The 17,303-nt window shown below is 33.9% G+C and overlaps 1 protein-coding gene across 1 annotated transcript in view; it reads left to right on the forward strand.

Moving 5' to 3' along the window:
- Nucleotides 1–17,303, forward strand: part of LOC150099431 (cytochrome P450 4C1-like) — an 85,676-nt gene that overhangs the window by 43,374 nt on the left and 24,999 nt on the right. Inside the window, exon 3 of the mRNA XM_090404345.1 lies at nucleotides 13,201–13,271. Within this exon, the coding sequence (XP_090260471.1) occupies nucleotides 13,201–13,271 (71 nt within the window). The remainder of the gene's footprint in view (nucleotides 1–13,200; nucleotides 13,272–17,303) is intronic.

Genomic DNA, 17,303 nt, shown 5'->3' on the forward strand with positions numbered 1-17,303 from the left:
TAATGTGCGTTAAGCATTTTGTTTTGTTTGACAATATCATTCAAGAAAAGCAATCCAGTTGTAGTACATTTACCGTCCTTCCTGGAAAAGAAAGATTCATAAATACCATCAAAAGATATTCTTTCTCTGTCTCTGCTCTAACCTAGTAACAATAGAGACTTTGATAAACAGATCAACGGATATGGTTGTTTCAGCAACCAGTATATTCGATTACGCATCGATAACTATAAAACAGGTTGCTGTTCTTTCCTTCTAAATTTATGAAATAGGCTCTTAGGTGTTGGAACGTATAGAGAATATTAGCGTCCAATTGATAATGCGGTAACTTTATTGCTCAGGCGAGGGTAGCATGGAAGTAATTTCATATGAATGAGAAAAAATGCATTCCAGTACAAGAAGATATCAGCAGTTCAATATATTTGGCAACAACAAATACATGCCTTAATAATATATGTTATAGCAGTGAAAGAGAGAGAGAGAGAGAGAGAGAGAGAGAGAGAGAGAGAGAGAGAGAGAATGGAAGATAATTAAGGGAAGCAAAAAATATTGTGTCATCCTAAATAATGCTGGAAAACCCCCACCTAAGCGTCAAACTGATGGGAAACAGAAATATAAAAATGCCCGGTTAACAAGAAGCACATATGAATAGAATCATGTTTCCGAGATTGGTTCGTTCTGAACGCTTTTCTGTAGTGTAATTATTGCCAATGGAAAGAACTGAATCCGATTACACTATCGAAGGATTAATGTCTCTGAAGTGAATAGAAGAAATAATAAACTGAAGAATGCATTGTCTGAAATAATGAAAAGATTAGATGAAACGAATAATATGTAATCAATGCAGTACTTGTAAGTTTGAAGACTAAATGTCACACTTGTAATGAAGTAGAATAAATGCGAAACATGAAATATATTAGAATGAGGGAAGGACGTGGAATAAATTACATAGAGTATAGCACTTGGGACAAAATAGAATCAATAAAAGTGTTGTAATAAAACAAATAAGTGAAATAATGGAGATTACAAAGATTACAGCTATTATTTATGCACTGGGAATGAGGACGTAAAAATGCGTTTTTAAAGTCAACAGAAGGGGAAATAGTGAGGCCAGTGAATTATGGGATTGTTGTGTAAGGGATCTAAAGGAATTAAAAGATATCTATACCTTTGCACCTTAATGTATTTGATTAATGTGCAGATGGTCTGCAAGGAGGCTGATTCTTTCAGGAAATGCCCCTTATCGCTATCAGTATACAACAGTCGATAGAAGATTAGCAATCTAAGATAATATATTATATTATACCTAATGTATGGATCTGGCGACAACGGAGAATCGACGTGGAGGAGAAGAAATTATCCATATTGGTGAGATGCTAAACATTCTTCAGGAGAAACATTGTACAGAATATAAAGAAAAATGAAAATAATATTGCAAAATAAGTGTGAATGAAGAAGAAAATACAAAATAAGTGTGAATGATAATTAGAAGAACGATAGCTAAACGAATAATAGACCTAGAATGCTTCAAAAGTGAAATGAAACGAATGAAAATGTCTGTGGAGCAGACAGCATACTTGCAGATGTGTAGATTAAATACAGATTATTCATTGAACAACAGTCTCATCCGGAGTAGAGTTTTTCTAGCATCGCTTCCTTAAGCGTAGTTAAAAGTGCAGTCTTTCCCAGTTAAGAAACGTTGGTTCCATATAAGATCTTTTCAACATGAGTCTTTCAATGGGTCCAGTTCCAACGGAGTGGAAAGAGGGTAAAATTGTTCCAATTCATAAGGGAGGTGATAAGAGTAGGCCTTTGAATTATAGTCCAGTCTGTATGCCTGGATTGTGGTTAAGGTATTAGAGAAGTTAGTTAGGACCAAGATTCAGAATTGCGTTGAAAACAGAAAAATACTCCTTGGCGGCCAGCATGCATTTACTAAAGGAAGATCGTACTTTAGCAATCTGCTTACTTTTTATAATAAAGTGACAAATGCGTCGGATAAAGGTGCTGCATATACAGTGGTATATTTAGATTTTGCAAAGGTATTTGATAAATTGCCACAAGACAAGCTAGTAATTAAATTCGAGCGAATGGGGCTGAACAGTAGATTAGTTCGCTGGATTGGAGATTGGCTGTCTGATAGGCATCCGCGAGTTGGAGGAACAATATCCCAGAAGAGGAAAGTTACTAGTGGTGTATCCCAAGGATTTGTTTTGAGTACATTGCTGCTTATTGTTTATGGAAATAATATTTGGAGAGGTCTGAATGGTGATATGCAGTTGTTTGCAGATAATGCAAAGTTAGGGAGGGCTATCAGGAGTAGAGCGGATGCTGCAGTTTGCAAGAGGCCTTGAATACACTGGCTGAATGGGTAAATAAGTGAGAATTTCAATTCAATTTGGGAAGCGGAGATTGAATGTAGATTACACAATCGATGGAAATATCTTGGAAGTGGCAGAGGAGATGAGAGATCTAGGAGTGATTTTAGAAAAGGACCAAACATTTCGGGAACATATTACTGAAACTCTGAGGATAACACAGCGGAAAATGTGAATGATGTGGAGGGCACTGACTTGTAGAAGTAAGGATGTAATGATTCCCTTGTTTGGGAATTGAGGTAGAGGTTTTTTTGCATAGAGAGTGGTGAGTGATTGGAATGCATTGCCCGATAGTGTGGTGAGTGCAGAGACAGTAACTATAAGGTTTTGATCAGGCCACATATGGATTACTGTGCACAGATTTGATCACCTGGTATTTTCAAAAAGATGAAGGTGAACTGGAAAATGTTCAGAGACGAATGACTAAGGTGGTTTCTGGTCTCTGGAATATTAATTAGTATGAAGGTTGACAAAATACAATTTGTAGAAATTGGTGGGTAGAAGAAGGAGAGGGGATATGATCGAGTCATATAAGCTGTTAAGACGTTATTACCAGATTAATGTTAGGGAGATTTCGCACAGATTGAAAGAGAACAAGAGGTCATCCCTGGAAGCTGTATAAGGTGCGTGTGAGCAAGGGATTGAGGTAGAGGTTTTTTTGCATAGAGAGTGGTGAGTGATTGGAATGCATTGCCCGATAGTGTGGTGAGTGCAGAGACAGTAACTATATTTAAGGCGCGGTATGATGATAAACTGTGTATATAACAGTGTAATAATAATAATAATAATAATAATAATAATAATAATAATAATAATAATAATAATAATAATAATTCCAGCTGATCTGAGCAACTTATAGGATTTTAAAGAAGCACGGCTGAAAAATAAAAGCATCAAATCAAATTGATTAACACATATAATTTGGCCAACAAAACAATTGCTGAAGTTACCGAAGAGCTAAAACAAAGAATTACAGCGACTGCACAGAAAATTAAAATATATGAAACAAGAATAAACCAATATGTACAATATAAGCAATTTCGACAGAACCAATGTCAGTTCTTTCAGTCTCTCCAGAGAAATACAAATGCAAACCATAATTCACCAGGAAAAGAAGAAACACTCAAATTTTGAAAGTCAATCTGGGATAATCCTATTGAACACAATAAAGATGCCTCATGGATTAAGGAAATAGAATCATAAATGAAACAAAAACAAAAGCAAAATGACATTATCACTAAAGATATGGTCAATGCTCAAGCTAGAAAATAAAATAAAAAACTGGAGTGCACCTGGCAAAAACGAACGAAATGGATCTTGGTTAAAACATCTAACCAGTCTAGATGATCGAGTGGTTGAACAATTTAGTTATTTGTCAGTCAGACTCAGTGGAACACTCGATGATATCTGAGCGCACATTTCTATTTATGAAAGATAAGGATAAGGGTGCAGACCCAAGTAACTATCGTCCACTGCAATCATAGCAAATTCCATATACCACTACATATCAGATAATCAGAATTATCTGATTGAAGAAAAAGGCAATTTTCAAAAATCTAGAGGAACAAAAGACCAAATATCTATTAATAAAATGATTCTCGGAAACACAAAAAGACGGAAAATTAACTTAAACATGGCATGGATAGACTACAAGAAAGCATTCGATTCCCTCCCACACTCCTGGATCCTAAAATCACTAAAATATTTGCAATTAGCAAAAACATATGTTCATTTCTGCATGCGGCTATGAAATCATTGAAAACAACTTTATTAGTGAATAACGAACGATTTGCAGATATCAGTATTAAACGTGGAATTTTCCAAGGTGATTCCTTGTCAAAACTGCACTTCAACATTTCTTTGATACCTTTGTCTATGATTCTGAAGAAAACAAAACTTGGATATGAAATTCCTAAATGTGATATTAAAATTTTCCATCTGATCTGTTGTATATGGATGACTTGAAGTTATATGGAAAATTGGCCCAGTAGATTCTTTATTGAACACAGTTCGTATTTTCAGTCAGGACATTAGAATGGAATTTGGTTTAATAAATGCTCAATTTTATATATTAAATTAGGAAAAATTAATGACACTAACAGTTTTAATTTTGATCAAGAGAAATATATAAAAGCAATTTCAGCTGACGAACACTATAAATACCTAGGAATATTAGGACCCAGTCATATTCTCAACTCGAAAGTTAAACAATAGTCAGCATCAAAATACACCAAAAGAGTTAGAAATATTCTAAAAACAAAACTACATGGATTAAACACAACTAGAGCAATAAATTCTTGGGCTATACCATGATCTGATACACAGATGGCATAATAGATTGGACTAAAGAAGAACTGGACAAACTGGATCGCAAAAGTAAAAAAGGAATGACTATTCACGATGCATTACATCCACGAAGTGATTTTGACCGGTTGTACCTAACGAGGAGAATAGGAGGACGGAGTGTGCTGCAAGTGAGACAGATTGTGGAGAAGAAGAACTTAGTTTAAAAAGTTATATCGACAATATCTCTGAGCCAATGCTTCAAGCAATTACTCAAGAGGGCCTTCTAATAAACAAAGCCGATTACAACAAAGAACAGCAAAATAACCGATATGTGCGCTGGAAAAAATAAACCCTTGCATAACCAATTTCTTCGAGATACTGAGGGAAAAATTGACATGAAAAAGACATGGCGATGGCTTCAACACGGATACATTAAAAAAAAACAAGGATTTATTCTAGCAGCTCAAGAACAGGCATTACAAAGTATTTCAATCAAAGCAAAACTTTTCAACATCAATAATAACAGCAAATGCAGATTATGCGATCAGAAGGATGAGACAGTAGATAATCTAATCAGTGCCTGCAGCAAAATAACTCAAACTGACTATAAATACCGCTATGATCAAGTGGCCAAAATAGTTCATTGGCATGTATGCAAAAAATATGCATTTCCTACTTCTGGTTACTGTTGGCAGCATATAATAGAGACTGTATTGGAAAACGAAACAGCAAAAATTCTCCAGGACTTTAGAATACAAACTGATCTGCATTTGGAACACAACAGACCTGACATCACAATTATCAAACATCGACAGGTTTGGATTATTGATATCGCAGTTCCCAGTGATGACAACATTAACAACAAAGAACTGGGAAAAAAATTACTAAATATCGAGATCTGGCAAGATCATCCTGGCGAGATCATCCCGATAGTTATCGGTGCACTTGGCGCAACTTCAAAGAAGCTATCCAAATATTTACAGCAATTAAACATCAAAGAAATGACCCCATATGACCTATAAAAAGTATCATTACTTTGAACAGTCCATATTTTACCACTCTACTGAGGGACTATTCTTGGATTTGGATTCTTGGGTAGAATCTGAATTTTTGCTGTTTATATGATATCTTGTTTTCACTGGATATTAATCATGTGAATACAATAATAAATAAATAATAATAATAATAATAAGTTACCGTGGCCGGCTTTGAGACATTTCATGGTAGAGCACAAATAAGGAAAAAAACACGGCTTACAATGGTTTTATATCTAAAGATGGGAAATAGTAGGTAAAAGGAGAGGGAATTACATGTGACAATAAATGGTATTAGAAAAATATGTACTCTTGTTAAAGAAAAATTCAGAAAGAACCTTGCGCTGTTATCTGAAGTGGAGAAGCACAGCCAGGGAAATTTAATGTGAAATTAAAGACCGTCACTATATTTAGTCTGTCTGCAGAGACGCATTACGAAATTGATTTCTGAGGGGCAGAGTATTTTCTCGCATCCCATCAGATAGTTAGGATTATGGTGAGAAAATGACAATGGCAAAGACGTGAATGTGTTAACTATTGTGCTTGATATTATTGTAGTTCTGACAACTGAAGAAAAGAGGAAGTTGACATGTGGAGAATGCCTTTTGTTGCTCATGGAAATCTCTTTGTGACGAGCTCAGAAACAGAGGAGAGTGTTTGAATTAGAAGACAAAGGACGAACATAAGTAGAAATGAAACAGAAACTTGCTCACTATTCATGGAGATATCGAAGGGAATCGTATTCGCTTTGTTCGTATTCAGAAAGTAGTAAAGCAGTTTATTCAAATGAAACGCATTGAGTACATGTGATAAGGGAGAAGTGAGAATCAGAGTGACGTTGGCTGGATGTAAAATAGGGGAAAAAAAAACATAGCTGTGTGTTCTGCAAATGTTAAACAAAATCGTAAAAAAGGTATTCAAGAGATCCTGAAGAACAACAAGCATTAAAATTGTGACTGAATAGGGAGGTATTATACAGAGGATAACGGAGTCACAGACGAAACAATGAAAATCAACATTTGAGATAGAATGAGCGTACAAACAACGTAGGAAGATCAACTGTGTTGTTAGATTACGGAAGTCTTCCTTTTCTCCTTGAAGATGACTAAATTTGAACTACACATGAGAAAGATCTCGAACAGCTTGCCAACTTAAATATAAGACGAAAAGGCTGAAAACTGAGTCTACGTGTTGTTAATATATTGAAATCCACGTAAGTACTGCGCAAAAATAAAAAGTAAATAAAAATTAAAATTTTCATTAGTTAAAATTAAGTTCACAGAATCTAAGGCATCGACGTCAGTGTTTTATATGTCCTTATTACTTATGTCCCTGTATCTTTGTTTTGATGAGCATGACACCAAAGTTTTCAAGTCGGCAATGGATCAAAACATTTAGTACTCTTCCACTCCTCCAAGATCATTCTAGGTTAAATAAGACATCACATTTTACCTATCTCTCTCTCCAGAGGAAGGTTTAAATATTGTATTTCTATGTCTGGAAATATATATTCTAGCAGTTTTCTCGTCATGAGTGATAATAGCTTTTTCTGTTAGTACGATAAAGAATTTATATATCCATTAATATTATTTGCCAGATTCGAAATTTATCTGAGAGCTTATGACAATATAATGCTCGGCAGGAGATTGGAATGTTTATCATAACTTAAAAGGCATAAATTCAGCTTTTGAACTTATATGTTTGCCTTTTATTACTGCATTTAGGTTTCACTTGCCCCCGATACCTGTTTCGAAATGTTGGTTTTCATTGGAGAACGCGCAGGAACCAAATGTTCAAAACATTAAGTTCTATATATTGAAACGGCTACATTTAGATGGCAGAAACTGCAAACTTATCAATGCCCCTAAAGATGTCACTGTCTCAAATAGATTACTAATCATTGTACAAAAAGGGTAACTACCTGGATTCTAGGAAACTCCACCCCGAAAACAGCGGGAACTCAGCTCTGCAAAACGTGAGGCAATTATCGCTACCGATATATCCCAAGCCATTCCTTGGCTAAACGGCAGACAATCCCAACGGCGTGCATGGGAACGCTATTCTTTTCAGGGAGTAGACAATTAATTATTCAAATTGCACTTGGTAAAAATCTCTTGAGTCATCTCTCTGCATGACGACCAGATCCCTCCATCATGCCCGCAGTTCAGTTCTTCTCAAAGACCAGGCAATAAGGTTATTCAAATTACCTAAGATCCAAACACTTGTGAGTGAGTTATAAAAATTACTTTCTAAAGCAGCTCTAAAACTGGACCAATTATGACTCCCGGTTCTCTCTCAGATAACTGAGCCGCTGCTGCCTTGAGCTCAAGCTTGACGGGGTAACGGACTTTGCCTGTGTCCATTCTAGTCCAACATGGCCACAGGCAAAGTCCGGGATATTAGGCAAAGGTTATCAGGATTATAAGGCAAATCGCAGTGAGTCATAAGAGATCTAGTCTTGCAGCGACGTGAAAAACAGTGTGCGTTTCAGATCACTAACTTTTTTTTTTTGAATTTCGATAATTTGAAGAAACTTATTACATGGACTCTGACAAGAAGAGTTGACTCGTGCACCGAGGATTTATGGTTTGTCTGCTGCTTCCTTGAGCACAGGCGTGGACCGGAAGCCTTTGGTTGTTAAGAAATTGGCTTAGTTTTCTGGTGAAAATTTCCGGATTCTAGGAAGTGACCCTCTTCAGCACTAATTAGTTGTCAACATTGAGCTCATGAGGCCTTTGTAGGAAATGACAAACCGGCAGATACTTGAGGGTTGCCTTTTACTGATCGCTTATTTCAACATTTTTGAACCTGGATGGCTTGAACATTTAGTTGCTGCCTGGTCTCTGATACAACTAACTGTTCGAAACTGCTGTCAGTCTAGTGACACCTAAATGCACTAACAACAGACAAGTTCATGGTCGTAGGAGAGTGCTTGTTTTTCAAATAGGGCTAACCAAATCAGTCATTAAACCAAAGGTTACATTGTCATATTTTCTCAGAAAAAAAAATTGTCTTTAAAAAAGAAAATAAATAATTAAATAGTATATATACAACATCTGTCCAAAAAGAAACCGAACTTCACTAAAATAGAAGAAACTACTGGCGCCACCTGTTGCATCTTTTTCTTGTCGAAAGCAGCAACTTCCTTTAGTTTTCTATCAACTGTTTATGATATTTGTTTCATTAGAAGCCGAGTGACTGGGTGTTTTGACGAACGGTCGGTCGTCACAACATTAATGCCATACGCGACAAATTCTCGCTATCAATCGCTTCAAAACTACGAAATAAAATTCACAATTGATCGTTTGGCCAGGTGGAACAAATTCTTTATGGACAATGCTCTTGGAATCGTAGACACAAATCAGCATTGTCTTTGCTTTTGACTTCTCCAAGCGATTTTTTTCGGATGCCCCTCTTCTGCTGGTCTCCATTCAGCACTCTAGCACTTTGTTTCGGACTCATTTGGTATTTTGAGTATGAGCCCGAGCACCAGTAACGATCGTTTCAACGAAGGCTGAGTCCTTACGGGCGGTTTTAATGAGGTCCTTGCAGTATTCAATTCGATACATTTTTTGATCGTCGGTCAACTTGTGGGGACACAAATCGCGAATTCAATTTACGAAAGCCCAAACTCTCGGGCAAAATATTGTGCACAGTTGATTGTGGAATATCAAATTTATCCTCAATCAATCTCACGGACGATTTGGGGTTTTTCTTGATGAAATCACGCACTTTTGGGATATTAACTTCGCTCAGTCCACTTATTTGATCGCCTGGCTTTTCGATGTCCTCGAGAGTCCGACTACCACTTCGAAAGGCTTAAACCATTCGTAAACTTGAGTATGGGATAAACATTCATTACCGTATGCATTTTGAAGCATTTCATGCATTTCGGTAAATCTTTTACCAAGTTTAGCACAAAAGTCAATCGCAGCTCTCTGTTTGAAACTCGTTTTCCGACCGTTCGTCAAAACGCACTGTCACACTTGGCACTGTAACTCGGCTTTTAATGAAACAAATGTCATAAACAGCTGACACAACACTAACGCAGGTTGCCGCTTTCAACAACAAAAAGATACAACAGGTGGTCCCCTAGTGTCTTCTGTTTTCGAAAGGTTCGGTTTCTTTTTGGACAGAGGGTGTATGTAAAATATCCTTTATAAGAATAACGAAATTTAAGAGAACGAAGTCTTCAGCCTTTTTATCAACAATTCTTCCCTTAGTTTTCATTTATGTCGTTATAAGACAGGCTCACTTTGATTAATACATTATTAGACGAATATCACTTATGTTTCTTCCAAGGTCGACTGATATCATTGGTTCATTTCTAATTGAGTTAAAATAACCTTGACAGCGTACCATATTTATTCTTGCGTGTAGATCACCTGGAGCTTTTTTCCTCATACATTGAGCTTTTCTCGTTGTGCCGAGTTTCGCTTTGATAATGAATGAAATAACACTAATAAATTTCTTTTCGATAGCGAATTTTAAATATTTCAATCTGATTAATTATTTCCACTGGATTTTTGTTGGATTCTTATTAGTATTTTTGTTGAAAAAATGTTTACGAATGTATAAATACCAACAAATGATCTCTAAAATACCAGGACTTCGTGAAAATCTCATTCTGGGAACAGACGTCATATTGTGGCCACCCTCAGTTAAAGAGAGCATCCCTAGAAATGTATGTAAGTATAGTGCTGGTTATGTTTCTGATGACGGATATCTTGATATACATTTTGACCTGAAGATAATATTTAAACTTCTGTACATGCATATACAGATCTCTTCTACATCATGATATTTTCTGCGAAAATTAAGGAAACACAATAAGTTAGTGCAAAGATTTTAACATAATTTACTGCGAACATATCCAGAAAACGGGTAGGATTTATCGTTGCCCTCAATGATAGAAAAAAATTTCCATTTTTCTTAAATTCTCTGTGGAATTTAAATTTGGAAGTGGAAGATTCAAATAATAGGGTAAACATCGACCCGATATTTTAAATTCCGTTCAAAATATTAACGGGTGCTAAGATTTAAACGATGAAAATATAAAATATTACCGAAAATGATGCCGAATACGAAAAATTATTCACGAATCCAAAGGTTGCAAGAAACGACCTCGATGGGAGGAAAGCATTTCTGTCGACGATGAAGACGATGGGGGACGAAAACCGACGATCAAAACTATATTAGTTATTGACGATGCATTTCATTTCACATAGTATTTTGTGTGTTACAAAAATGCAAAATGAATAAAGAAACCTATCGTAATAGGTTAAGCAGTAAAATATTAAAAGATGAAATAGAATATAAAAGTATAAGAGCCGTAGCTAAAAGAGAAGTCAAAAAAAGACGTAGAGAATCATGGATCAAATTTATTTCTAATTTAGAACAAGATTTCTATAAAATAAGACCCAATGTATATAATATTTTGAAACACTTAAATACAGATACTAAAGAAAACATAAAATTAAATACCCAATTGAAATTAGAAGAATTTCTAAATTTCTATACAGAATTGTGGACTGATAAATATTTTTAAAATGATAACTGGCAAACATTTAATGAAAATGAAAAGGAAATAACTAAAGAAGAATTAGAAAACAGCCTGAAAAAAACAAGAAACGGAAAATCATGTGGAGAAGATAGGCTAGGTTCAGAACTATATAAATGTGCAGGACCAAGATTCAAAGAAAGACTCCTATTATTTTTAAATAAAATCTATTCCATTCTATTGGTAGCCCCCAATAGAATTGAAAAACGCAATTGTGATTCCTATCTTTAAAAAAGATAATAGAGATGACCTCAAAAACTATAGAGGTATAAGTATACTAAATTCCTGTTACAAAACATATAGCAGAATTTGAGATAACAAACTAATAAAATATTCTGAAAATTTATTTATTTTGGAAGTACAGAATGCATTTAGAAAAGGGCGATCATGTATAGACCCGGCCTTTTCACTAAACTTAATCATAGAGAAAAGAAGAAAATACAATTTAGAATCACATATTACATTTATTGACTTTGGAAAAACATTTGACAAAGTTAAAAGAAGCATTTTCTTTAACATATTAAAAGAAAGACAAATACCAAATAATATCCTAAAAGAAAATAAGATTTAATCATGAGCAGCTATCATATACGAGAGAGATAAACCAAGAAATTCGACAGGGATCTCCCCCGCTCAGCAGCTCATTTTAATATTTACGTAAATGAAATAATAATAAAATGGAATAAAAAATTCCATCAAGTATTAAACTTTCTTCTGTGAACTTAAACACTCTCCTTTTTGCCGACGACCAATAATAATCACAAATTCTGAAGATAACTTACTGAAAGCTATTTTAAATCTAAATGAGATAGCCAAAGATTATGGTATGATAATATCAACAGAAAAAAAAAAACTATGGCCTTGAATATCCAATAAGAACTAAAATATACTAATTTAATAAGCCGAAAGGCTATTTTACAGACGAATATGTTAATAGAAAGGGGGATGGTAAATCCTTTTATGTTTGTATAGCTGGGTACGAAACTTGGATCGAAATCCATTTTTTCGGCATGAAACTCTATGGATTTCGAAGGATTTCGATCCGAGTTTTGTACCCGGTTATAAAAACATAAAGGAATTTACCATTCCCCTTTCTAAAAAACTGAAATAGTAATGGATAACAAGATTTTAGAACAGGTGAATTCATTTATCTACCTAGGTTGTATGATTACATATGAAAATGAAAAAGATATAAACATAAAATTGCAAAATATTTAAAACTAACAGATGTAATTAACTCTATATTAAACCAAATCTTTTTAAATAATATATTAGCCCTACCAGGCCTAATGTGTGGAAGTGAAATCTGGACAATAAAAAAGACAAACAAAAATTAATAACAACTGAAATGCAGTTCATGAGAAAAACTGCAAAGTATACTCTATTTGATCACAAAAGATACGAAGAAATTATGAAAGGATTAAACCAGGAATAAGTAATAGAAAAATTAAAAAAACATAAACATAGATGGATGGAACACGTTCAAAGAATGAAAACAGAACGATTACCAAAAACGCCTTAGAGTACAAGCCATTAGGAAAATGAAAAACAGGACGTCCTCTTAAAAGGTTACCGATGATGACCTTTTAAGAGGTGATGATGATGATGCAAAATTCATAATTCAGGTTCCAAACATTTTGAACGAAAATCAGTTCTTAAGAAAATTATTATTAATGCAATAGCTTTTAACAGCTCTGAAATATCTCAATACCCAACCGAAATAAATCTAGTGAAATAGAGGTCTCAACAGTGGTTTTAGTTTAAAAAATTTTAAAGGATAAAATTAAAACAAAAAAAGCCGAATGCTGCTCTAAAATATTCACACCCTTATTGGAAAAATATGTTATTTATTCCAACAATATGATATATCATCATCGTAGTATTAATCATGTAATGTTTTTAGATCTATTTCAGATAATCGAAGGATTATGTTTCTTGTTTCAAGATAAAGGTATCTTCAGATTTCGTGTGGGATGGGCTTCTTCAGTTATGTTGTGTAGAGCATCGACAATTGAGGTAAGAATCTTTTTTTTTTTCTGTAATAAATTTTGTATTTTGCGATTCAATGAATATAAGAGATTATTGACATGGTGAATGTTCACTAAAATTATTACGTTGTATAGTCACTTTCTTCCACGATACACTGTTGCATTCAGCTCAGGCGAGAAAGTAAAGAGTTTTAGAGGTTCGCCTTATACTATAAAATAAGGTAGTCGTTACATAAATATCCAACCTGCGCAGATTCAGACCATTTGAAAATCAAGTGAAAGTTCAGTTACTGAAAGCGCTTCGCTCCAGTGTTTAACAGTTTGATATAAATAGCCCGTATTGTTCCTTACTTAAAGGCTACAACGGTGTCAAAAATATCTTTTCATCGCTAGAGCGTATTTCCCTAATGCACACGTATGATCTACCTGATACACAATGAACATTCAGAGCGAAACATGGCATAGCAGCCACAAAAGGCTAGAGGGAGACCAGAATATTAAGATAAGTCGGAAGATCTCGCTGCATCACACTATTAAATGCTTTATAACTAACACGTGTGACCACATGAGTTCTACAAGTCATTCCCTAGTTTTGTCTAAGCCGATGCCTATATACAATGGCTATGTCTAATTTGATGCAGTTCATATCAATATATAGCAATTTTCATCCTGCATGGAATTAACACTTAATACTAGAGAATGAATGCATATCCGAAATCGGCTATATCAAACTAGGAGATAGACAGTCGGTGTTTCGAATGTGAAGCAAAATTTTTAGCATAAACTTTTATAGCACCTAGACCAGAAGGCTTATTAACATCAAGGTTACTGATTATTTTAATATTCTTCTTAAAAACGATACGGCGCGGGATGTTGATTACTTCATGGAATAATGAGAGGATATGTGCCTTCGTCATCTGGGCAAGAATTAATAACGATGACAAGAAATGCATGTTATCTTTGGGTGATGTTACCTTTGTTTCATTATCTACTGTACTAGTGAAATATAAGTTCCCATTATTTCCTGGATGGGAATATCATTAAAAATTTCATACACCTGGTACACCGTATGATATATTTTTGGGAAAAAAATGTACAGTTGTTAAAAACAGAAAGGTGTTGTCAGCTATTAAAACTCTGAAAAACGGTATTTGATGAAAACTAGCTACTTAAAAAGAAGTACATTATATTATATAATTATATATCTTTTTTTGAAGCTTCACAGGATCAACAAAATTGAAAAATACTTATTATATGTATCCTGTATACCTACCTATCTCTCTATCTACCTATCCTACATGAAATTGAATATTATGACCAAGAACGTTTTACTATGGCAACTTCTATATTTTATGGGACAGTACATGTATATATACATATATGTGTGTGTGTGTGTGTGTGTGTGTGTGTGTGTGTGTGTGTGTGTGTAATAACGGTTGTTATTTTCTTAAATAATACAAATGTTGTGCGATAATGTAGGCGCAGATGACATTTTTAGAAATTCTCAAATGGATGCAAGAAGTTACGTTCCATTCATTTGAAAAATCCAGTACCTCATGCAGTTCTTCTTCTTCCTAACATGGATTTTAGTCCATCTCTTTCTTGATCATCTGAATCTTCTTTTTCCACTTATTCTATATCTTTATAATATTTTGGTAGTCAGTTGTTGTCCATTCGATTTAAATATTCTAGCCATTTTTGTTTATACTGTCTTATGAAGTAATTAACTGGTTTCATATTCAGGGATTGTAAAATTTCTTCATTTGTTTTATGGTCCCACTTGGTATATCCAGCTGTTTTTTTTTTTGAGAACTTCATTTCTGCTGTTTGAATTCGTTTTTCATGTTTCCTTTTTTTATGATCCATGTTTCGCTTCCGTATAGTAGAGTTGGTTGTGACAAGACATTAGTCTGATTCTAATGTGTTTTTGTACTAGGAATGGCTAAAATATATTATTTATCATGCCATTTACTTTGACAAAGTTTGATATTTTGGTTTATATGTCTTTTTCTTCTGCGTATGATAAATCACATCCCAAGTATCTGAAAATATTTACTTGTTCTATTATTTTATTTTATTCTAAATATTTTATAAAATATTTAATAGTTCTTATATTTTATAAAATATTATACTTTATTTATCTATCATTATTTTACTTCTTGTTGGGTTTCCTCCTTTGAATACCATTATTTTTATTTTTTCTTAGATATTGTCATACCATATTGTTTTGAGATATCATTTAATGATTTTAATGATCTTTGTAAATCATTCTCGCATGTAGCTTATCTGATATACTATTTGATCATTTGCAAATAGTAGTGTATCTATCTTTATTTGTGGGGTTATCTGTATACCAAATGCGTTATACTCTTAAAGCAGAGGTGAGAGGGTACATCCTTGTCGTACTCCTCTTTATATCTTTCCATTCTGAGATGTGTTCTAATTTAACTGCTATTTTATTGTCTGTTAATATTTCTTGAATGGATTGCAAATGTTGGTTTGGTATATTTAAATCGATTAATATTTTAAACAATTTTTGTCTACTAATTTTGTCAAAGGCATTTTAATAATCAATAAAGGGCACGTGTTTATTTTTGAAATTTTCTTCTCTTTTCTATTAATAATTTTAGAATAAAAATTGAATCTGTGCAGAGTCTGCCTTTTCGGAAACCATTTTGTTCTTCTAGTAGTTTGTCCTCTACACTACTGCTTAGCTTCTCTTTTAATATTCCTTCATATATATTTTATATCCTGTATTCAGCAGACTAATTTCGATATAGTTATTGCAATCGTCTTTATTTTCTTTTTTATAGACTGAGATAACCAGTGCTTTTTTCCAAGAGTGAGGAGTTTTTCCAGCCATACAAACCATATTAAAAATTTTCAGAAGGCTTTCATTAAATTTTTCACATGCGTTTCGTATTTATATTGTCTTCTCCTGGTGTTTTCCTCTTTTTCATCTTTTTTATTGTATTTTTCAGTTCTAAATTTGTGGTATTTTCTATTAGGTCATTCTTTGTTTTATAAAATTTTAATTCGTTGTTCTCATCTGTCCAGAGATTTTGGAAATAGGTCACCCATTTTTCTAAATCTATTGTTCGTATTTTTATCTTTTCCTTTATTTCTTTATTCATGTATTTTATTACTTTATTGGTTTTGAATTGTGGTTTAAATAAATCCTTTTCTAGTTCTGTTATGAAATTGTTCCATCTTTCTCTATGTGTTTTCCTTATCTCTTGTTTTGCAATTGCACTGCTTATTTTATACTCTATTCCTGCTTCTATTGTTTCGGAATTTAGCCAAATCTAGTAACTGTCCTTTTTATTTTTATTATATTTTCTATGTCTTTGTTCCAGTCTCGTAGTCCTCTTTTTCTAATCTATTTTTGCTTTATTCTTAAGGTTTCTGTTGCTGCTTTTGTGATAATTTGTTTCAAATTTTCCCATTCATCTTATATGTCACTTGATTCATGTGAGGTTTCTGTTTTCAAGTTTTTGCATATTTCATATTATTGTCTAACTTGGGGATCCTAGAATGAAGAAATTTTATAGCTTGTTTGGTAAGAAGTTTGAATTTTATGTGTTTTTAGCCACTTTGGTTTAAATCAAATTTTTGCTAATTTAAATCACATTTTTGCTTCTCATATTCCATGTTACAATTTTCATTATGTGTTCCTTTTTCTAATTTCTTTTCCCGTTTGCTGCATTCTGGTCTTTTACCTAATAGTCCATCCAGCTTTTCTTTGGATGATACTTGAAAGTATTTTATTATTTCCCTAGGGCAGGTCACTAACCTGTAGCTGGGTAAGTGCAGTGGTAGGACTGCTATCTAACTCATCTGGACAGGCAGATCTAACAGCATTTACTATGTTAGGGTGTTAGGACTATACCATCCATACTCGGTCGCCAGTGCCTCGTTGGTACTTTTAGAACAGGATGGACCACAGAAGGTGAGGTTGGCATTTGTGTGGGAGAGTTATTTATTGAGCTTCAACACCCCTTCCATCCCTTATCCACCAAGATATCTATTATAGTAAGAGCCATATGAATGCAATTAATAA

The sequence above is a fragment of the Typopeltis vanoorti genome, chromosome 14, assembly GCF_054136105.1.
Source record: "Typopeltis vanoorti isolate ZY-2024b chromosome 14, IOZ_Tvanoo_1.0, whole genome shotgun sequence".
Taxonomy (NCBI): Eukaryota; Metazoa; Arthropoda; class Arachnida; order Uropygi; family Thelyphonidae; genus Typopeltis; species Typopeltis vanoorti.